This window comes from Equus asinus, chromosome 1 (genome assembly GCF_041296235.1).
Source record: "Equus asinus isolate D_3611 breed Donkey chromosome 1, EquAss-T2T_v2, whole genome shotgun sequence".
NCBI classification, from domain to species: Eukaryota; Metazoa; Chordata; class Mammalia; order Perissodactyla; family Equidae; genus Equus; species Equus asinus.
The window spans coordinates 134,564,267-134,588,176 of NC_091790.1; the positions used below are offsets into that span (position 1 = coordinate 134,564,267).

Genomic DNA, 23,910 nt, shown 5'->3' on the forward strand with positions numbered 1-23,910 from the left:
AACAATGAACTAACAGAAAAAGAACTCAAGAACTCAATCCCATTCACAATCACAACAAAAAGAATAAAATACCTTGGGATAAACTTAACCAAGGAAGTGAAGGATCTATACAATGAAAACTACAAGACTTTCTTGAAAGAAATTGACGATGACATAAAGAGATGGAAAGACATTCCTTGCACATGGATTGGAAGAATAAACATAGTTAAAATGTCCATACTACCTAAAGCAATATACAGATTCAATGCTATCCCAATCAGAATCCCAAGAACATTCTTCACAGAAATTGAACAAAGAATCCTAAAATTCATATGGGGCAACAAAAGACCGCGAATTGCTAAAGCAATCCTGAGCAAGAAAAACAAAGCCGGTGGAATCACAATCCCCGATTTCAAAACATACTACAAAGCTACAGTGATCAAAACAGCATGGTACTGGTACAAAAACAGGTCCACAGATCAATGGAACAGAATTGAAAGCCCAGAGATAAAACCACACATCTATGGACAGCTAATCTTCGATAAAGGAGCAGAGGGCCTACAATGGAGAAAAGAAAGTCTCTTCAACAAATGGTGCTGGGAAAACTGGACAGCCACATGCAAAAGATTGAAAATTGACCAGTCTTTTTCACCACACACCAAAATAAACTCAAAATGGATCAAAGACCTAAAGATTAGGCCTGAGACAATAAGTCTTTTGGAAGAAAATATAGGCAGTACACTCTTTGACATCAGTTTCAAAAGAATCTTTTCAGACGCTGTAACTCCTCAGTTGAGGGAAACAATAGAAAGAATAAACAAATGGGACTTCATCAGACTAAAGAGCTTCTTCAAGGCAAGGGAAAACAGGATTGAAACAAAAAAACAGCTCACTAATTGGGAAAAAATATTTACAAGCCACTTATCCGACAAAGGGTTAATCTCCATAATATACAAAGAACTCACACAGCTTAACAACAAAAAAACAAACAACCCGATCAAAAAATGGGCAGAGGACATGAACAGACATTTCTCAAAAGAAGATATGAATATGGCCAATAGACACATGAAAAGATGTTCATCATCGCTAATCATCAGGGAAATGCAAATCAAAACTACACTAAGATATCACCTTACACCCATTAGATTGGCAAAAACATCCAAAACCAAGAGTGACAAATGTTGGAGAGGTTGTGGAGAAAAAGGAACCCTCATACACTGTTGGTGGGAATGCAAACTGGTACAGCCACTATGGAAAACAGTATGGAGACTTCTCAAAAAGTTAAAAATAGAAATACCCTATGACCCTGCCATCCCATTACTGGGTATCTATCCTAAGAACCTGATATCAGAAATCTCAAGAGTCCTTTGCACCCCTATGTTCATCGCAGCATTATTTACAATAGCCAAGACGTGGAACCAGCCTACATACCCAGAAACTGATGATTGGATAAAGAAGATGTGGTATATATACACAATGGAATACTACTCAGCCATAAAAAATGACAAAATTGGCCCATTCACAACAACGTGGATGGACCTCGAGGGTATTATGTTAAGCGAAATAAGCCAGTCAGAGAAAGACGAACTCTATATGACTCCACTCATAGGTGGAAATTAGTAGATTGATAAGGAGATCTGATCGGTGGTTACCAGGGAAAAGGGGGGGTGGGGGGAGGGCACAGAGGGGGAAGTGGTGTACCCACAACATGACTAACAAAAATGTACAACTGAAATCTCACAAGGTTGTAATCTATCATAACATTAATAAAAAAAAAAAAGTACTGATTTTAAAAACTAATAACTCAAAACTGCCACACAAAAAACCAAATGGTCCACAAAACATTCTCCTTTCCTTCTGAAGGTTTTACGATGCATTGTTATCATTAACCAGTCTTTTACTATTAAACTTAAAAGGCCAATTGAGACAAACAGTTCTGAGACCGTTCCACCACTGATTAAGACTGGGGTGGCAGGTATTGGGGATACTATTCATTTAGCCTTCTGAGCCTTCTGGGCAGACTTGGTGACCTTGCCAGCTCCAGCTGCCTTCTTGTCCACTGCTTTGATGACACCCACAGCAACCGTCTGTCTCATGTCACGAACAGCAAAACGGCCCAGAGGAGGATAGTCAGAGAAGCTCTCAACACACGTGGGCTTGCCAGGAACCATATCAACGATGGCAGCATCACCAGATTTCAAGAATTTGGGGCCATCTTCTAGCTTCTTTCCAGAACGACGATCAATCTTCTCCTTCAGCTCAGCAAACTTGCAAGCAGTGTGAGCTGTGTGACAATCCAGCACAGGTGCATACCCAGCACTGATTTGGCTTGGATGGTTCAGGATAATCACCTGAGCTGTGAAGCCAGCTGCTTCCATTGGTGGATCATTTTTGCTGTCACCAGCCACATTGCCACGGCGAACATCTTTGACAGACACGTTCTTGACATTGAAGCCCACGTTGTCCCCAGGAAGAGCTTCGCTTAAAGCTTCATGATGCATTTCAACAGACTTTACTTCAGTTGTAACATTGACTGGAGCAAAGGTGACCACCATGCCAGGTTTCAAAACACCAGTCTCCACTCGGCCCACAGGGACAGTACCAATACCACCAATTTTGTAGACGTCCTGGAGGGGCAGATGCAAGGGCTTATCAGTTGGACAAGTTGGTGGCAGGATGCAATCCAGAGCTTCAAGCAGCGTAGTTACACTGGCATTGCCATCTTTACGGGTGACTTTCCATCCCTTGAACCAAGGCATATTAGCACTTGGCTCCAGCATGTTGTCACCATTCCAACCAGAAATTGGCACAAATGCAACTGTGTCTGGGTTGTAGCCAATTTTCTTAATGTAGGTGCTGACTTCCTTAACGATTTCCTCATATCTCTTCTGGCTGTAGGGTGGCTCAGTGGAATCCATTTTGTTAACACCAACAATTAGTTGTTTCACACCCAGTGTGTAAGCCAGAAGGGCATGCTCACGGGTCTGCCCATTCTTGGAGATACCTGCTTCAAATTCACCAACACCAGCAGCGACAATCAGGACAGCACAGTCAGCCTGAGACGTGCCTGTAATCATGTTTTTGATGAAGTCTCTGTGTCCGGGGGCATCAATGATGGTCACATAATACTTGCTGATCTCAAATTTCCACAGGGAGATATCAATGGTGATACCACGCTCACGTTCAGCTTTCAGTTTATCCAAGACCCAGGCATACTTGAAGGAGCCCTTTCCCATCTCAGCAGCCTCCTTCTCGAATTTCTTGACGGTTCTTTTGTCGATCCCACCGCACTTGTAGTTCAGGTGGCCAGTCGTGGTGGACTTGCCCGAATCGACGTGTCCAATGACGACAATGTTGATATGAGTCTTTTCCTTCCCCATTTTGGCTTAGATTTTGCGGTGGTTTTCACGACACCTGTGTTCTGGCGGCAAACCTGTTGCAAAAAAGCGATCAACTGGTTTTTATTCCTCAGTTTGTTGATGTGGTGTATCACGTTGATTGATTTGCGGATGTTGAACCATCCCTGTGTCCCTGGTATGAATCCCACCTGATCATGATGTATGATCCTTTTGATGAATTGCTGAATTCTGGTTGCCAAAATTTTTTTAGAATTTTTGCATCTATGTTCATCAGTGATATTGGCCTGTAGTTCTCTTTTTTCGTGGTGTCCTTGTCAGGTTTTGGTATCAGCATGATGTTGGCCTCACAGAATGTGTTAGGAAGTGTTCCATCTTCCCTGATTTTTTGGAATAGCTTGAAAAGGATAGGTATTAAATCCTCTCTGAAAGTTTGGTAGAATTCCCCAGGGAAGCCATCTGGTCCTGGGGTTTTATTCTTTGGATGTTTTTGATTGCTGTTTCAATCTCTTTCCTTGTGATTGGTCTGTTCAAATTGTCTGCCTCTTCTTGAGTGAGCTTTGGGAGATTGTAGGAGTCCAGGAATTTATCCATTTCCTCTAGGTTATCCATTCTGTTGGCATATAGTTTTTCGTAGTATTCTCTTATAATCCGTTGTATTTCTGCAGAGTCTGTTGTTATTTCTCCTCTTTCATTTCTGATTTTGTTTATTTGAGCTTTCTCCCTTTTTTTCTTTGTAAGTCTGGCTAGGGGTTTGGCACTTTTATCTTCTCAAAAAACCAGCTCTTTATTTCATTGATCCTTTCTACTGCCTTTTTCATTTCAATAGTATTTATTTCTGCTCTGGTTTTTATTATTTCTCTTTCTGCTGACTTTGGGCTTTATTTGTTCTTTTTTCTCTGGTTCAGTTAGGTGTAGTTTAAGATTGCTTATTTGGGATTTTTGTTGTTTGTTAAGATGTGCCTGTATTGTGATGAGTTTTCCTCTTAATACAGCTTTTGCTGTATCCCATATGAGTTGGTATGGAATGCTATCATTTTCATTTGTTTCCAGGTATTTTTTGATTTCTTCTTTAATTTCTTCACTGATCCATTTCTTGTTCAGTAGTGTGTTGTTTAGTCTCCACATCTTTGTGCCTTTCTCAGCTTTTTTCTTGTAATTAATTTCTAGCCTTATAGCATTATGATCGGAGAAGATGCTTGTTGTTATTTCAATTATTTTAAATTTGTAGAGGCTTGCCTTGTTTCCCAACATATGGTCTATCCTAGAGAATGTTCCATGTGCACTTGAGAAGAATGTGTATTCAGCTCTTTCAGGGTGAAGTGATCTATATATGTCTAGTAAGTCCAATTGTTTTAGTTTTTCATTTAGCTCCACTATTTCCTTGTTGATTTTCTGTCTGGATGATCTGTCAATTGATGTGAGTGGGGTGTTGAGGTCCCCTACTATTATTGTGTTGTTTTTAACATCTTTCTTTAGGTCTGTTAATAGTTTCTTTATGAATCTTGGTGTGCCTGTGTTGGGTGCATAGATATTTATAAGCGTTATTTCTTCTTGATGAAGTGTCCCTTTGATCATTATATATTGTCCCTGTGTGTCTCTCTTTACCTGTCTTATTTTGAAATCCACTTCGTCTGATATACAAATTGCAACACCTACCTTTTTTTTCTTGCTATTAGCTTGAAGTATTGTCCTCCACCCCTTCACCCTGAGCCTGTGTTTGTCCTTGGGGCTGAGGTGTGTTTCTTGGAGGCAACAAATTGTTGGATCTTGTTCTTTAATCCATTTTGCCACTCTGTGTCTTTTTATTGGAGAGTTCAATCCGTTTACATTGAGAGTGATTATTGATGCATGTGGACTTAATGCTATCAATCTGTCGCTCATTATCTTCTTTTCCTGTGTTTCTTTTCCTGTGTGCTTTAGCCTACCCATTTAATACTGCAATTTCTAATGCTGGGTTTCTTAGATTTTTCCTTATTTATGATTTGTGACTCTGTTCTGTATTTTATTTTAGTGTCTACCCTGAAGTTTGTATTTAGAATCTCGTGTATAATATAGTCTATTCTCTGGTGGTCTCTTATTTACTTGGCCAATACTGATTTAGACCCTTTACTCTTCCCCTCCTAAATAATTATTTTCATTTCTTATTCCAACTCATGTTATGAATTTGTAGTTAGAGTGATAAGATCATCCTTGCTTTGGTAGTTTCCTTACCTTTACCCTAATGCTATAATTGAATATTTGCTGTCCTGTTCTGGTTCTATCCATCGGTCTCCCTAGTCTGTGAACTGTGACCCCTTTGTCCCTTTTTCCTTTTTTCAGGTATGAGAGCCTTCTTGAGGATTTCTTGTAGTGGAGGGCTTTTAGTTACAAATTCCCTTAACTTTTGTTTGTCTGGAAAAGATTTAATTTCTCTCTCATATCTGAAGGAAATTCTTGCTGGATAGAGTATTCTTGGCTGAAGATTTTTATCTTTTAAAGCTTTGACTATATCACTCCTTTCTCTCCTAGCTTGTAAGGTTTCTGTAGAGAAATCCACTGAAAGTCTGATAGGGGCTCCTTTATAGATTATTCTCTTCTTTTTTCTTACTTCCCTGAGTATTATTTCTTTATCTTTCCTTATTGCCAATTGTACTACTATGTGCCTTGCAGTAGGTCTTTTTGCATTGACAAATCTAGGAGATCTGAAAGCTTCCTCTACACACATTTCTCCATCAATCCCTAGATTTGGGAAGTTCTCTTCAATAATTTCATTAAGCACACTTTCTGCTCCATTTTCCTTTTCCACGTTCTCGGGAATTCCTGTGATCCTTAAGTTCTTACTCCTCATTGAATCCGCTATCTCTCAGAGATTTTCCTCATTTTTTTTTTTAATTCTTAGTTCTCTTTCTTCCTCTCTCTGGAGCCATTCAGCCTGTCTGTCTTCAATTATGTTAATTTGCTCTTCTATGGTGTCTACACGGGCATTCAGGGAATCTGTATTCTGTTTTATCTGGTCCATTGTGTTTTTCATCTCAAGTAATTCTGTTTGATTCTTCTTTATGATTTCAATCTCTTTTGTGAAGTAACTCCAGAACTCATTGGCTTGTTTCTCTGTGTTTCTCTCTACCTCATTGAGTTTTTTGCTTATAGCTGCTCTGAACTCATTATCACTTAGTTGACCTAATTCCAAGTCCTCAGGACTTAATTCTATGTTTTTATTGTTTTCCTTCTGGTCTGGGGCTTTTATAAATTGCTGGATGGTAGAGGAGCGGTTTTTTCACATGGTGGTAGAATTCGGTTGCGGTCACAGCCTGTCGCCACAAGATGAGGGTTGAGAGCCGTGTGTTCTGAGCTCTCCGTCTTTGGGCAAGATTGCGGTGCCCAGTGCACTTTGCCAGGAAGGAGGGGCTGCTAATCTCGTGCACTGATCTGGATTCAGATCAGTTTTGTTCTCTGGTCTCCCAAGGCCCTGGGTTTATGGGGTCCCCACGCACAGAAGCTTTCCCCCGTCAGCGGGTTTCCACTGAACCAGCGGCAGGAGTCCTGGATGATCCCCTGGTCGCGCGGCCCCTCCCCCGCTCCTTCCTGGACCCACGCAGCAGGGATCACAGACTCTAGGGGCGTAGCGACGTTCTCTTCCACCTGTTCCAGCACCTCCGAGGCCGTCAGCAAGGTTTATGATCTCTGCCTTCTTGGTATTGTAGGTCTCTAACGTGTTGGCATTAGATTTATTCTCTGAAATTCAGTTTTTCCAATCCTTTGTTGTATTTTGGAGAGGAGAGAATCCCAGGTCAGCTCACCCCACCATTTTGCTCTGCCTCAAGATATAATTTTAAAAATCTGATTCCTTTCCTTTTATTAACACAGAGACACTGACATGGTTGTGGATAGAGGGAGGGCAGATGGAAAGAAAATAACTTGAAATCATTTCAGAACACAGCAACTTTATATTTATAAAATTTCATTTATCAGGTAAAATTTCCTAATGTTTCTAAAAATAAAAGATAGTACTTCCAGGCAGTGAAATTTTGCTCCCCCATGTTCTAAACACAAAACAAAAACTTCTAAAAAGAAGTTCATGAAAGTAAACTCTCCTTCTTTCACCTCAACCTTTGTTCAAATCAACTCGCCAAATCCTGTATGTTGAGAAGAAATCCTTACAGAATTGCTTGTAGAAACACTGTCATTAAAAATCACCGTACATATTTTGTCCCAACTTATTTCTTTTAAAAATACTTTAAAGATTAAAATATCCATCTTTGATCAAGTTTTAATAATTTAGCAATTTTTGGCAAAATGCCTGGAATCTTTTAAAGCATGTCTATCACAAAAAAACTGCTGAGGAAAATAGTGAAAAACCAGATCATATTTGTGAACCCATTTCTATTAGTAATTATTCACAAATAATCATAATATGTCATTTCTTTTAATTTTTACTCTGTAACTGATGACGATGATTTCTTCTATTTACAAATATATTTTTATGCAAGTGGAGCATAACATAGATTAAGGTTTGGCAAACTTTGTCTGTAGAGGACTGGATAGTAAATATTTTAGGCTTTTCAGGGCATATGGTCTCTGTAGCAACTATTAAACTCTACCATGATGACAAGAAAACAGCATAGACAACACATAAATGAATGAGTGTGGCTGTGTTCCAATAAAACCTTATTTATGAACACAAATTTGAATTTCATATAATGTTCATATATCACCAAATAGTCTTCTTTTGATTTTTTTCAGCCATTTAAATATGTAGAAACCATTCTGAGCTCACAGGCCATTATAAAAACAGGCACTGGGCAGGATTTGGCTCACAGTCTGTAGTTTGTAGACCCCTATGCATTATTGTGTGTTGCCTCCCTGCCCTCCCGGGGTAGAGACAGAGCTTATACTATTGTTAGTCTTATTCATTTGCTGCCATGAGTGGAAAAGAACAAGGTGGCTTTTACAACTAATGCTTGTAGTTGCTTCTGTCCTCAAAACTATTTTATCTCCTAGTCTGCCTGTGGTCTGGGTTCTCCACCCATATATCCAGCTAGTGAGCTTCCTCCACCATGAGTACTGGGATACAGAAAAAAATGAAGACCTTCTAGCCTAGGAATAAAACACAAACTTCTTAGCATAGAATATGGCCTTCTGCTCTCTTTTTAACTTTTCCTTGCATTTTCCACACTGAGCCATGACAACATTTGACTTTCTCTAGATTCCTCACTGAGTGGATCCTGTTTTTTCTACCTGAATGCCCCATTCTCATGCTAGTGCCATCACCCCATAATCTACCTTTTCTAGTCCTTTAAGACTTTAGGAGTTAAGTTTCTCCTCACTGTCCACATTGAGCTGAGCATGTCCTCTCATACTCTTTTAGTATCTTATCATGGGAATTCTGCAGAATGTTTTAGAATTACTGTGTTTATAATATACGTACATACTTGAAAGAAACTTGATAGAAGTTTTCCTAAAATTGACAACAGTCCTAACACTTTACATGACTATACCAATAATGAGAAGCAAAGCTGAAAGAAAAAAAAAACTTTTCTGTACTATCAGAAAAAAAGGCATCATCATGCTAGAGGAAAGACTGTTATATCTGTATTGTCTTCATAGAGAATGATATTATATGATTTTTCAAAGAAGAGGTCACTGAAGGTTATGCAGCCAAAATTGAAGAAAGAAAAGTATTAGAGAGGTGTGTCAGACAGTTAATAAATATGTTACTTTGTTTTTTTGAATTTTATATTATTTGTCGTATTCTTTTTAAAATTTATGATTTGTTTTGACTTATTTTCTCATTCTAAATTTACTTTTGTACCCAATTTTTAATTCATAATTTTGTATTCTTTTTTGAAATAAGAACTCCTAAATTGTATGACCTTCTGACCTAAAAAGTTGTCCATCTCTGCCCATAATTACAAGGAATTATCAATTCTGCTTAAAATGTTGTTTTGAGTTGTGATAAAAAGAATTATGCATTCGTGGCATAAATTAAGTTTTGAAATTTTGAGTTTAAAAGAATTGAAAGATGTGTGAGCCTGCGTGAGTATTGTATATATTGCCTTGCCAGGTAACTAATCCTACAATAAGAGTTTGAAAATACTGCACCCGGTGACAGCTTTAATTGTAAGCTTTTGTGACCAGTTCTTATTCTTGAAAAATTTAGAATAAGTGGGTGATAATTGCATCATTATTCAAGTTGTCAAAAGAAGCAACAAATTAAAGGAGATATTTCCTGAAATAAGATTATATATCATAAGTATAGAACTTAAGTGGATGAATTTTTTCTCGGTAAACCATTCAGGGCAGTCAACTTAATCCATCAAGAGAGAGGGAGCACAGAGCTAATGGAAGATAGCAAGGGAAAAAAAAGGAAAAGAGGCAACAATCATTTCATATTAAATTGAAGGGCTTTTATTGCTGTTTGGCAATAAGGCAACTCCAGTAATTAAAGTATTCTGCTATGTTAATGTGTTGATAGGTTTTATAGTTTCACTATTTTATTTTATTGTGCTTTCTATCTCTTTTTATAAATCCTTTAATATAATTCTCTTAGCTTCATTAGTATACTCTCAAGCATCTTTGAAAAATGATGTCACAGGAAACATCCATTAGAAATGAGAGTCCCAGTCCCTTAGCCAGCTAAGCAGGTAAGAGCCTGTAGAAATGCTCTATCATCACATTCCAACTGAGGAGAATTGCATCATAGTTTTGTCTTTTAGTTGTTGTAAATATCATGTTATAGAGATGATATAGACCAAGCACGAGTAGTGGTAAAAGAATTTCTATACGTAGTTCTGACAGAGTTTACCTCACCAGCTAGCTTAGTTGGGTACACAGTGGGGGCGGCTGTGGCTTCTGCTGAGGGTCTTCACACTCAGAATTTCAGCTTCTGGTGGGAAAGATTAGGACCAAAAGGTCATGAATAGGGAGTATATTCTGAATGTAAAAAAAGGAAAAGTACAGGGAGCTATTTAAGATCCAGGATATTTTTACATAAACAAATAGAAGACAGTAGAAATGTAGGTTAGTAGTCTTAGAGAAGGATTATTGGCATAAAAATTTGGAAAACCACCAAGTTGAAATTCCAGACCTCATCAGCCATCTGAAGCCCTAAATTTATAAGAATATCATTGTATTTTCATATGCTAATAAAATAATTCTGGATACTTACGTTGTCTCTCAAATCTTAAATGATAACTTGTGTTAAAACCCATCTGATTTTGAAATTAATTCTTTACTACTTAATGAAACTATTTTTTATGATATAAAGTAGCATTTGTTTGTTTTTAGTCATTTTGACTCTATATTCTATTGATGTTTAATTTGGATAGAAATTATGTGGTATAATAGAGAAGAGATTTCTGCAAATATTTTACTTTTTTAATTATCATTTTATATACATATTGTTTTATATACAACATATTGTTTTATGTACAACCATGATAACACCAGGGCAGCTACAGAGAAGTAGTCCCTGTCCTTAACCTCTAGAGGATCTGAAATAAGTTGAAGACACAAGGGTTTGCTCACCCTAAATTGAATATGAGTGCAACAATTGAAGAAGTGTCCCAATATGTTCATAATTTTATTAGGATACTTTTGGGAAACATAAACCCATTCAAGGTAGAGCCATTTGAAAAAAAATCCTGGAGAATTGCTAGAAGGTAGAGAGATCTAGCAAAAACACTGGATTGTCTGAACATCCAGGCCTTAGGAAGATGGGAACTGGGTCAATTCAGGGGACTTCATCCACAGGAAGATGGACATTCTTGCTAGTTCTCTGCCACTAATGTGACTTATTCCATCGATATATGTTAGTTTCTTTCCCTCCCACTCCCAAGTGACTTGTTCTCCAAAGTCCCAACAGAAGTATCTGATTGACTCTCTGCCTGTACTGTGGATTGGCTGTTCCTCTTGGGTTAGACGTAGGCTGCTGTTGTGTGGGAGGGAAGGTCTCCTGATATGCTGGACCACCTTACTAGATAGGAACTGTGATCATGGCAGGCTAAGCTAGGAGAGGAAGTTGACCATAGCAGATGGCTGGTATATTGAATAAGAACTTACCAAATAAACTCATAAAGGGAGCTATCCTGTCTGCTGGAATGTTCATGGAAGCCTTAGTGGAATTTAAATTAGATTAGAGAGTGCCGGCCCAGTGGCACAGCGGTTAGGACGTTCTGATTTGACAGCCCGGGGTTCACTGGTTGGGATCCCAGGTGCTGACATGGCACTGCTTGGCAAGCCATGCTGTGGTAGGCATCCCACATATTAAAAAAAAAAAGTAGAGGAAGATGGGCATGGATGTTAGCTCAGGGCCAGTTCTCCTCAGCAAAAAGAGGAGGATTGGCAGTAGTTAGCTCAGGGCTAAGCTTGCTCAAAAAAAAAAAAAAAAAAAAAGATTAGAGAGGTTGGGTTTGATTTACATGTCAAGAGCAAATAGATGAAGAAGGAGGCAGTTCTAGGTAGTGGAGAAATTTGAGCCTAGTTCTACAGATTTATGCTTGGCCTCTGGGCAGATCAGTCTGGCTCAGTACTCCTCAGTGTAGCTGCCCTGAATCACCTGAGCAGCCCAAGTCAATGCCTGGGCTCCAACCTTGACTGATTGAAACAGAATCTCTGGAGTTTGTGTTCAGATCATTTGCAGTTTTTAAAAGTTCCCCAGATGATTTTGATGTAAAAGGAGGTTTGAGAACCCCTGGACAGCTAGAAAGGACAGTATATTATGAGTTTGTGAAATCGAGTTGGGAAAGGATATTAGAACACAACTGTGGAGGCTTTCTGTATCAGGCTAAGGAGTTTCATGACTGTATCCTGTAGGTAAGAGGAGCCACCGAGGTTTATATTTTGTTAGTTTCCACTGTTTTTTGAGCCCAGTATAGTTGCATCTATTTAGAGTCCTTTCAGGGCAGTAGACGAAAGGGGAAAGGAAAGTTACAGAATCGAAGTAGATGTGGCACAGCCCTTGGTACTCATTAAGAATGTAATGTATTCATTGTTTCTCCTCTGTAGGAGTAGATGTTCTAATTCCAGATTTAGTTTTCTAAGCAGAATATATTGAAGTTTTTGTACACTTCTTTCATCTCTCTGTAGGGGAGTTGGCTGCATCTTTGTTGAAATGATCCAAGGAGTTGCTGCTTTTCCAGGAATGAAAGACATTCAGGATCAACTTGAACGAATATTTCTGGTAAGTTCTTTACAGAATGCCTGTAAGAAAAATTGGTTTCTAATTCATCCCTTAGTGACATAGTCTACAGTGGTGGTGGAAAATAATTTTAAACAAATTTATTGATTGTCACATTTAATTCTAACATATATTTGGACCTTTGATAAAGCAGGAAATTAGTTAAGAATTGTGTTTTAAAATTACTGCACATGAGTAATATGCCAAAAAGGTAAGAAAGGATAGGGTGTCAGTGGCAATATAGAATAGTGGGTTAAAAATGAGGGCTTTCACAGGAAAATCCAAATAATTTATATAGATACTCCCCCTCCTTCAAGTAGGGGGAGCTTAACTCGCTCTCCTTCCCACCCACCTTAAATGTGGGTTTTGATTGGTAACTTTTTTCCCATAAAGTAGAGCATAGAAAGAGGGGCGGGAGGGGAGGATAATAAGTTTAAAATGGAGAAATTGGGCAAGCGGTACCTCAGTCAGGTCTTTAAGACCAGCATCATCAAAGATAAGTCACATTGGTAGCGTGGACCCTTGGTACAAGGTATTGAGAACGGCACTTTGCCTCTGTGATCTTCCTCCGGAAACCATAATCCCAGTCTAATCATGAAAAACACATCGCACAAACCCAAACTGGGGGACATTCTACACAGTACCTCAATAGTACCCCTTAAAACTGTCAAGGTCATTGAAAACAAGGGAAGTCTGAGAAACTGTCACAGCCCAGAGGAGGCTAGGGAGACTGGACAACTCAATGTAATGTGCTGTCATGGATAGAATCCTGGAACAGGAAAAGAACGTTAGGGAACAACTAGTGAAATCCAAATGAAATGTGCAGTTTAGTTAATATCAGCATACCAATGTGTGTTCCTTCGTTGTGACACATGCACCGTATAATGTAAGATTTTTGACAATAGGGGAAACTGGTGAGGAGTATATAGAAACTCTCTGTACTATTTTTCACAACTTTTTCTATAAAACTGTTCTGACATTTAAAACATGTAAATTTTTTTTTTAAATCTGCAAAAAATTAATAAAATGTATTCTGGAGCCAGACAGTCTGGGTTCAGCTTGGGCAGGGCCTTAGCTCCGTGAGCCTTGATTTCCTATGGGTGAAAGGAGGAATAAGGACAGCACCTGCCTCATAGGCTGTTTTGTGGAATAATTGACTTTCTACCCTATATACACATTTCTACACTTTACTGAGTGCTTTTAGAACTATGCCTGGCACATAGTTAATACCTCATAAATACAAGATGTTATTATTTATATAAAATCATTTTTATACTGAATATTTTTTTCAGTAGAACTTCCACATTAGCTAATATTCCTGTAAGCCTGTTATTTAAAATATGGAATCAAAGCAAGACAAATTAAGGTTGTTAAAAGGATTCAAACTGTATACATTGTAGCAGTTAACCACGTTCTCATGCTTTTTCCTTCTTTAATAAAACTACCGTATAAAATCACTGATGCAGATTTTAGTATGGCCTGTGTCAAGAGATGTACTTATTGGATTATCATTCATTTTAGATATGTAAGTGCAGCATTGAAATATACTTTTCATATTAAGCATAAGGACCGCAGTAGAGTGTAGAGATATGAATTAAGACTCCATCATCAGTAAAATAATAATAAGAGGAGAGTGGAAACTAGGAAATCAAAGCCCACGGGATTCCTCCACCCCAGGCGTCTCTGCACACTCAGAGCAGATGCACAGATGGCGGAGTCCCTAACCTTATAGAAGCCTTCTTCAGAGTGTTGTCCTGTTGGGTTCTTCTCCCAGAAGCTGTCTGTGTCCACTTCCTTTCACTTTTACTTAATTATTATTTGTTATCCATAAATTCCCACCCATAATGTTAAAATAATGTCTTATGATTGTAAAAGTAGTGCATCTTTATAAGGGAAAATTCCTACAATGCCACAAAAGTAAAAAACACCTGAAAAATCTCCCTTTATCCTACTATCCAGAGAAAACCACATTCAGTATTTTGATGTATATCCTCCATTTCTACGCATGTTAAAAAAATTGAATATCTTATATACTAGTTTGTAACTTGCTTTTTTTCACTTAGCATTTAATTAACACCTTTCATTGAACAATAAATCCAGAAACTTGTTATCATTCTTAATGACAGGGGAGTGTTTCATTGTATGGATGAGACATTATTTGCTTAAGCAGCCCCGTATTAATAGCTTGTTTACAGTTTTTAACTATCTTAAAGTGCTGCTGGAAACATCCTTTGCACAGTTATCTTACTAGTTAAAAATAATTATTAGAATTGAAAATCCTTAATTCAGTAAGGTTTTATTTTTGTCGTTTATTGACGATTCTTAGCCATCTCACCCTTCATTTAAACTCATGGAATTCTTCCTTCTCCCTATTCTCGAGAAAATCTCTTGCTGATTTCATTGAAATTGTATTGAACTTATAATTTATATTAGGTACAAAATATATAAAATTGAGCTTTCCCATCCAACAATAAATTATCTATCTTTATTCATATTTTATGGCCCTTTGCATAAATGTACAGTTTTATAAACATATTTCCTTTTCCTTTTTTCTATTTGAGCTATTGTTTTCATTCCATTATTTTAAATAGCTTTTCCACAAGTATTTTCTTCAAGATGTAATAAACTTTTTCATATATTGTGTCACTGAAAAAAATAGCAGGAGAGAGAATTTTAATGGGCTGTAGTTTGCATTATATATATTTTTATGCTAAAATTTATCTTCAAATATTTAGCCTTTTAATTTATTTAAACATCAGGTATAGTAATAATAATAATAATACCACTTAATTATTCTGAGAATAACTTCCTAAACATTAGATTCCACTCAGTTGTTTACTGTCTGATAGCTATTGAACAGTAATTATATAACCTTGTCAAATTACTGATTTTTTTATGCTAAACTCGTTAATTTACTATATTTGAAATCAGAAAACTTCAAAAAAGAATCATATAGAAAGAAATAGTTTCACTTACACCTTATCTCAGGATGAATTTAAAAGAAAAACATGATTATACAAAAAAATAAGGTATATTCTATAGCAATAGAACAAAAAAACTTTCATGAAAGCATAGTTATATATAGCTTAGTTAAAGTTTTCGTTTGAAATAGTATTTGTATAATGTAAGTAATTTCTAATAGGTACTATCTTTTTGGATTGCTTCCTGGATGAAGATTTTGCTATTATTTCTTAATTTTATGGCACTGGTTTCCTAATTTTATGGTTATTCAGAGAACTTTCAGCTATGACTAGGCTTTAATAAATCAGAGAAATAAATCATTGTAAATTCCCCATGAGAATATTGGTATACTAAACTACTGTTTGCTCTTGTTAGAGCACAGAGACCCTAAAATGCAGATAAGCATCATGATTGATGGTAATAACTCTTTCATTTACTGGAGTTATTTTACATGTGTAATGCTTTTTACAAGTAAAATGTCCTGTGGTAATTGAGAGATAAAGATCATCATCTATGTAAAATTGTAGCTTTAGAATTAAATAATGTTGTGTTTTGCCCTGAAGAATTAGACATGACCAAAAAAAAAAATATAGAAATCTACAAATTTCTCTTGACAGTAAGTGTTACCATCTTAAATATTTTATTTCCTCCACTGAATTGTTTAAATTGCAAATGCTAGCTCTCTCAGGAGTTGTGCAGTCATTGGAAGAAGACATTTTACTAACTCAATATGATTGAATCATTGGAAAAAAATGCTTTTCCTTGGTGACATTTTATGTCTGGTCTGAAGAGGAATGGTTATAAAAGTGTGATCAAGTCCACTTTCACAGGCGTCTCTATCAACTGCTAGAGTCTCTTTTCTAAAGTGGTGGTTGTGTTTCTGGCCTCTGGTAAAGCATTGCAAGGAGATAATCAACTTTGAAAAGTCATGAAACATGGGATTATTTCATTTGTTTTGTGTTTTAATACAGAGATTAAGTCCATTCATTCACCTGCGAACTGTGTATACAAAGGTGGTTAATAACTTTGAAGCACAAAATTGATAGCTTGTTACCCAAGATTAATATAATTAACTCCCACACACTGAGTCTCTATAACAAATGTGAAAGGGAACAAAGATCAGTCAGTAAAGCCTTTTTTTCTCTTTTGAGGGTTTTCTTTTCCTTTTTTTCTTTTTCCCTCCTTTGGTGGGAAGGAGCAGGTCACATTTTTAACAAGTCCATTGAATTCGTTTCCACAACATAATAACTGTGCTGATATATATAAGGTGAGTTGGCTTTGCTATAAACTGAGATTTCACCATTAAATAATTTTCTTTGAAATTGTGATGCTCATATCCCAGAAAGGAAGGAAAGTGATGGAATTTTGACAAATTACGTTCAAGACATTTTGAACTGCCAGGTGAATAGGCATCTACTTTTCTAAGCAGTAACTTGGCTCTTAGGTGAAAAGAATGATTTATTTTTATTTCTTCAGCATTACCCATTTTTTAATATGGCATCATGTATTCTAGCTACCTCTGCTAGTTGCAAAATAAGCAGTATATGTAGTCATCGAGTAAATTTATATTCAGAGTGACAAAATCAGAACTGATAAAAAAATTTACATTTGAATCACATTGTTCTGAATTGAAGAAGAAATCTACTTGGTGGGACTCTGGGAATACTTGTCTCTCTCACTTCACAACAGCTGAGCAAATGGCAGAGAGTGCTTGCACAGCTGTCTGAGACATTTGGCAGATGCTTCTGGGTTTGTGTGGCTCATGGCCCAATGTACAGCAGCCCTGACAGAGGGGCTGGCATGATTCCCTTTAGGGGTCCTGTCCTTGTTCTCCCTGTCTTTGAATGTTGATCACTCCACGGGTCTCACCTTTCCCTGTCTTCTGGCTTGCAATGGAATTTCATCCCCCAGTTGTTTGTTAACCTACTGTACGTTATTTGGTTGGTACAGTTGTTAAAGTGTTCCTCTTCCTCATATATACATCATTCAGAATTTAAAAGTTGTGTGTTTGTGTTTGTGTGTATGTGTGAAAAAAGCCACTTGCAACTTTGAAAGCTAGTACTTAACCTGGCCTTTGAGTCAGATCCTTCCTTAAGCCTCTGTGGTTTGCAATAGACTGACTGTAGAGATGCAGTCTGCAGACCCAGTTCCAGCCCTTGTTTCCCTAACCTGGCTCTGTTTCCAGGATCTTCACTGGAACTGTACCTGAGGTTTCATGATTGGCTAGGACAGCCACATAGAATATAAGAGAAAGCTGATGGTCATTACCATCCAATTGGATGTCGTAGCCACATTGTTAAGATGGAATATTTGTCTGACAGATTTGTATCATCACTAGCGTTGTTTGATTTCCATTTCTGCCGTACTTCTTCAGCACTCACTCTGCAGCGCTAGGTCCCATGGAGATATAAAGGAATTGTGTGCCACAGTGTCTGCCCTGGAGAAAATGACAACAATCACGGTGGGCAGGCAAGACATACCTTTAAGAATGGAATCATGAATAATTGCTAAGCAATTGATCAGCAGATGGGTGATCCAGTAATAGCAGTAGATCCCATATTAATTGGAATACTGAACTCTAAGAGTTAAATATTTGGTTCTAATCCTAGGTGTTTTTTTTCCCTGAAGAAGTCACCTTTTCTAATTGAATTGTAGTCTCTGCATTAGTAAAGGGAAGAGTTGAACTACATGATTTCAATAATGTCTTGCAGCTCTAACCTTTTTTAATTCTAAAAATGTGTGATATTACAGGGTTACACATAAGGGCTGTGGGTGTTTAAAGAGAAAGTTGTGAAGAAAATTTTTGTTAAGCGTTGAAGAAAGTATAAAATTTGAAGTGGAGTAAGGAAGACAGAGGACATCAGGCAATGGACAGGAGTGGAGTGGGGGGCGATAGGAGTTCGTCCTGTATGGGTGGAAGGGGAGATTGGATATTCAAACTGGACTTTAGATTGAGAACTTTTCATCTTATTTTATCTATAAAGTAATAAGGAGACTACGATTTTTTAAGAGTAATAATGTTAAAGTGGCATTTTAGCAGAATTAATATAGTATAATGATAAATTCAACTATATAAAGACTGACTGAAGTAGATAAGTAAGCAATACATGTTGGGGTGAAGGATATTGAAAATATTACACAACAATTTTTATAGTCAATTTTAGAAAAACAAAGTGGGAGAGAGAGGTTATCCTACCCCGGAACAAAAGCTTCTTTTAATTTGTGCATGTTTCTTCCAAGCCCTTTCAATTGCCATAGTTATTTACATGGTGGCAAATCTTTTTTAGAGTGTTAACTTTGTAAAAAATAAAGCAGTTAGAAAATTAAAGAAGTATTAAAATTAATAAAAATTATTATTCAGATACAACCAGTGTTAAACATTTTTGTATTTTCATTTCTAGGTTTTCATAATTGAGTTAATAATAAATTTATGGTTTTTGTATCCAGCTTCTCTTTATTTTCACATTAAATAGGGAGCAATTTCCAAGCTATTAATATATACTTGAAAATATTATTTTAATTATGCTATAATATCTCATAAATGTGCCCAAATGTACTAACACATTGCCCTATTACTAGGTAATTTGCTTGCGGTTTTTATGCTACAGTAAGCATCATGTATTTTTATTCCATTCAGTTATTCTTTCAGCAAGGATTATTAGGCATCTATTCTGCACCAGGCACTGTACCTACAGGCGGTGGTAAACCCAACACACACAGTCCCTACTTACCTCAAAAGTGCTGTCAGCTGGGCTACATTTGAATAGCTTCCAGAAAGTCAGATCAAAAGAGTGTTGTTGCAAAACGGTTATGATACATCTTGGATATAAATGAAACAAAAGAGAAAGGAGTCAAAGCTAATTTCAGAGTTTCAAGCTTGGGGAACTAAGTGATTGGTGAGGTCATTAAAAATAATGGGGACGTTGAAAAGGAGTATCAGTGGAGGGAGAGGAAGAAGAGAGCTCAAGTGACTGGACTTTATATGATAGCAGGTGACCCCAGGTGGAAATGTCAGTACACAAATCCTACAGAACAGAATCAGGAGAAAGATGAGGATCGAGGGATCATTCACCCAAATCAGACAATGTTGCGTCCCAAACTATACTAGTTCTTGAATAATGAGAAGGTAGAGAGAGAAATACAGTGAAGCACTGCCTAAACCTAAGGGATGCTCATGGTTTGTAGGGGTGGGGGAGGGTGGGGAGCTAGACCAGGAGAGCTTCGGTACACTGACACCAAAGTCAACGTAAGAATGAGCAGCAGAGAAGTAAAGGATATGAAAGGAGAGAAAAATAAATCACTCCCTGGAGGAAAATTATTTATCAACTCAGCTCGGTTTGCCTGGTGAGTGGGGAGTTATGAGGCCAGAGCCTTTCCTTTCTGTGGCCCCTCAGCATTTTCCTCACACTGCCTGTATTACATGGCGCGCTGTATTTGTTCAGTAGATTAGGGCTTTCTGCCAAAGAAATTGAAGAGTCAACACAGAAAATCCATCTGGGTTTAATTAGGAAAGTTTAGACTGTCTATGGTTTTCAAAGGAGACTTATGATTCTCCTCAGTGTCTCAGGGATGCTGGAGTGAAGGTGGGTATAGCCTCAAGGGAGGCACAGTTCCAGCTCCGCCATTCCTGGCTCTGCTTTCACTAAGATTTTGTGTGCGAAATAGATCCCACTGCTGAAAGAAAGTTTGAAAACCCCCGGACTAATGACATCTTAAGGTCCTCACAAGTCAAGAGTTCTATGAAAAAAAGTCCATGTGGAAGAAAAATGATAAAGAGAGATCCAATGAAAATGAAGATGTTCGAGAAATAAAAAATGAGTGATTCATATGTGGAGACATTTGATAGATATTCTAATAAAGTTCTGTGCTAATAAGAAGCTAAAAGAAATTTTGGTAGCAAACTTCAGTAGAGTCATTTGTCTTAAGCAAAAACAAAGACTGTGGGATATCCCACTGTAGAATAGCTAATCACATTACTTTTTGCAAAGAAACTTCTATTGAAGTTTCTTAGAGATTTGAATTAGTTCACGTGATGACAAAAATATTTTTTACCCCAAGTGTTCTTGCATTTATATTGTAGTGTTACAAATTTTCTAGAAATGGAAAATGAGAACATTTTCATTAAATCATTTACATTCTCATTAAGTTATTCATTTCTTCAACAACAAATATTTATTATGTGGTTATTATGGGCTAAATACTCTTCCATGTTCTGAGAAGACAGCAGTGCACAAAACTAAAGTCCCTGTTCTCATGAAATCTTTATTTCTGTGAGAGGAGACGGACAAGAGGCAAATAAATATACAATGTGTCTCATAAGTGTTACATGAGAGATGCTACTTAACATATGGTGTTCTGGGGAGATCTCTCCAGAAAGTGATACTTGTGCATTGAGTGAAGGTAGTAAAGGCATAAGACATGCAGATACTAGGGGTCAGAGCATTAGGTGGAGGGAGTAGCAATTTGTGTTTGCTCAATGATAATAGTATTAAAATCAGAGTTTTCAAGCCTGAATTTGGTGAATTAAACATCATTCTTCCTAGTTCATCAAGGTGATTTCTAATATTCTTGTTACTTTGACCTCCTTTATATAAATCACCTTCTTATATGAGAAGTCCTTGCTTAGTATGAAGCATTAAATTCCTGTATCTGTGACTATTCAGACATCGATTGAGCAAATCAACAAAGAGAGTTTGAAGCACATCTGTGCTCATGTTTCAAGTTGAGATTATGCTGGCGCTAGAGATTTGGGCTTCCTGAATTTAGTTCACCAGAAATGTTGGTGTAGATAGAAGAAAATGGGAAATGTTTCTCTTTTGGAGAGTAGACGATGATTTAAAGGAGAGAACAGAGAAAGAATATCTAGAGGATGAAGAGAGCCAGAGGGCACTTTTTTTTTAAGTCGAAAGAAGAATTTCAAGAAGGAAAGATTTATCAATTGCATCAAATATTACAGTGAGGTAAGTGGGGTGGTGCTGAGAAAAGGCCACTGGTTGGTAAATTCTGAGGGAATAGTTCCAGTAGTGTTGGATATTTAAAGTCAAATTACGGTAGGTTTAAGGAGTAAGTGGATGGTGAAAAATTGGAAACTGAGTATAGACAACTTCTTTAAGAATTGGCCGAGTGAAGAGTTTTGGATGTTAAGGGTACTTTAAAAATTAACATTTATAAACTTTATAATATGTCATAAATGTTTTTAAAATAATGGATACTAAGATGTTTGTAAGTAAAGGACACCAAAGATTTAAGAAGGCATATTTGATGGATCAATGTATTGGAGTAGGCAAGAGTGGACGGGTGGAGGAGATGGTGCCTTGAAAATGTAGATGAAAAATTTTTCTGAAAGATAAGACCAAAGAAAGGGAAGGAAGGAGAGGAATATTTGAATAAATATTTGTAGAGGAGGAAAAAAGGAATTTAAAGATATCAGGATCTGCATGATTCTTAAATGAAAGGCAGGGGCTGTGGCTAACACAGTGATGTGCGTCTGTCAGGACAGATGTTGAGCGGAATGGATATATTTGCAGTGGTGGTATAATACCACATGGTTTGTACCTGTGATATAACAAGAGAAGGAGGTAGTTGCTGATCACATTTGTTAATCAGTTTTTGATTGGAATTATAAAAATAGAAATGCTATATTTTCAATTTCTATGATTTGTAATAGTTTACTTTTCTATTAACATAGGATTGCTTTTAGGCATATCCATCCTACCTGTAAATATTTCTGAGTTGTAGTAGTTTTTACCAAAGACTTTTCTAGAGGCGGTGGGTAACATCTGTGGTCCAACAGTCTCAAATGTTTTGAAAATGTTTTAACCTAATATATCTCTGTTTCATATTACTGTTTTTTTTATACATCACTTTATTGTCAGTATATAACTACTTACTGACTGTTCCAGTTATCTCTTGTCCTGTAGCCACCTCAAAACTCTGAGTTAACAACAGTCACTTTTTAAAAGTATCTGTCATAGTTTTAGGCTCAGGAATTCAGTAAGGGGTAGGCTGAGCAGTTCTGGACATGGAGCCTCTCAAATGGTTGTAGACATATGGTTACAGACAGATGGTGGCCGAAGCAGAAACAGTCAGAAGCTGGAACAGTTGGACCTGGCCAAATGTCTCTCTCTTCATAGAGTCTTGAGGCCCTACATGGGTTCTCCTCATGTGGCCTAGTTTGAGCTTCCTCATGGTATGGTGGTTGGGTTCCAAAAGTGAGTGTCCTAAGAGGACCAGATGGAAACTGCATAGTTTCTCTTAGCCTCAGAAGTTATACGATGACTCTCTAATCAGTCACAAACCCTCACCCAGAGTCAGGGGAAGGGGACATAGACCCCAGTTCTAGATGAGAAGAGTGTCAAGATGCTGGGGCCATGTTTTAAAACTTCCATAGTGATCAAGTAAATTTCCATTAGGGCATATGACCAGATCAAGCTGATAAACAGCTTTGTAGAAAAAAATCTGGGAAACAATTTTATCAGCCTTCTAAATTTTTTCTCGTTTTTCCCATGCTCCTTAAAGCCATTACAATACTGCTTTCCATGATAAATGTGAAAGTGTGAATTGTCACAGAGTGTTACTTGGTGGATCATGAGGTCCCTCATTTGCTCATCCTCCTTTCCTTCCTTGTTTGACTAACAAGTTCACAGATATGTCAGACTGAAAAAGATGATGAAATACTGTCATAGTGTGACACATCTGAGGAGAGTGAGGAGGTGGTGACACTTCATAGCAAATTCCCAGAATGTTATCCATAAAGTACACTTTCATCACTCAAAATCTGCCTTAAAAATTTCTTTCATTTGCAGCATGCTTCCACAGTTAGTCTTTTATTCCTCAGAACATCACATATGTTATTCACACCTCCTGATATTTATTCTCTTGTGTAATCCCTTCCCCTTGTGTTTGGGCTGGACCTAGAGACTTGCTTCTAATGGATAGACTATGGCAAAAATTACGGGATATTATTTCTGAGACTGTTACTAAAAGATTGCTACTTCCTTCTTGCTCACTGTCTCTTACTGGCTCACTCTGAGGAAAGCCATCTGTCATGTTGTAAGTTGCTCTGTGGAAGGGCCCTTGTGTCAAGGAACCTATATTTCCAGCCAGCAGCCAGTGAAGACCTGTGGCTTGGCAACAGCTATGTAAGTGAGGTTGTAAAAGGGATCATCCCCTGGTCGAGCTTTCATGTGAGACCACAGCCATAGTTAACACTTTATTTGCAACCTTTCAGGATACCCTGAGCCAGTAGTACCCAGCTGAGGTGCTCCTGGATTCCTGACCAACAGAAACTGTGGGATAATAAATATTTGTTACTTAAGGCCACTAAGTTTTGGAGTAACATGTTCCATAGCAACAGATAAATAATACATTTCCTTTGATCCCCTGACCAAGAAAGTGAAGGTACTATTATTATTGTTTTATAGTTGAAAAAAACAACTTAAGAGCTTATATGAA

The 23,910-nt window shown here is 37.4% G+C and overlaps 1 protein-coding gene and 1 pseudogene across 7 annotated transcripts in view; one reads left to right on the forward strand and one right to left on the reverse strand.

The window, feature by feature from the left end:
- Nucleotides 1–23,910, forward strand: part of CDK14 (cyclin dependent kinase 14) — a 550,632-nt gene that overhangs the window by 342,189 nt on the left and 184,533 nt on the right. For all 7 annotated transcript variants that reach the window (XM_014842923.3, XM_070508163.1, XM_070508157.1 and 4 more), the window contains one exon: nucleotides 12,405–12,498. In XM_014842923.3, coding sequence (XP_014698409.1) covers nucleotides 12,405–12,498 — 94 coding nt within the window. The remainder of the gene's footprint in view (nucleotides 1–12,404; nucleotides 12,499–23,910) is intronic.
- On the reverse strand, nucleotides 1,802–3,421 carry LOC123284650 (elongation factor 1-alpha 1 pseudogene; annotated as a pseudogene).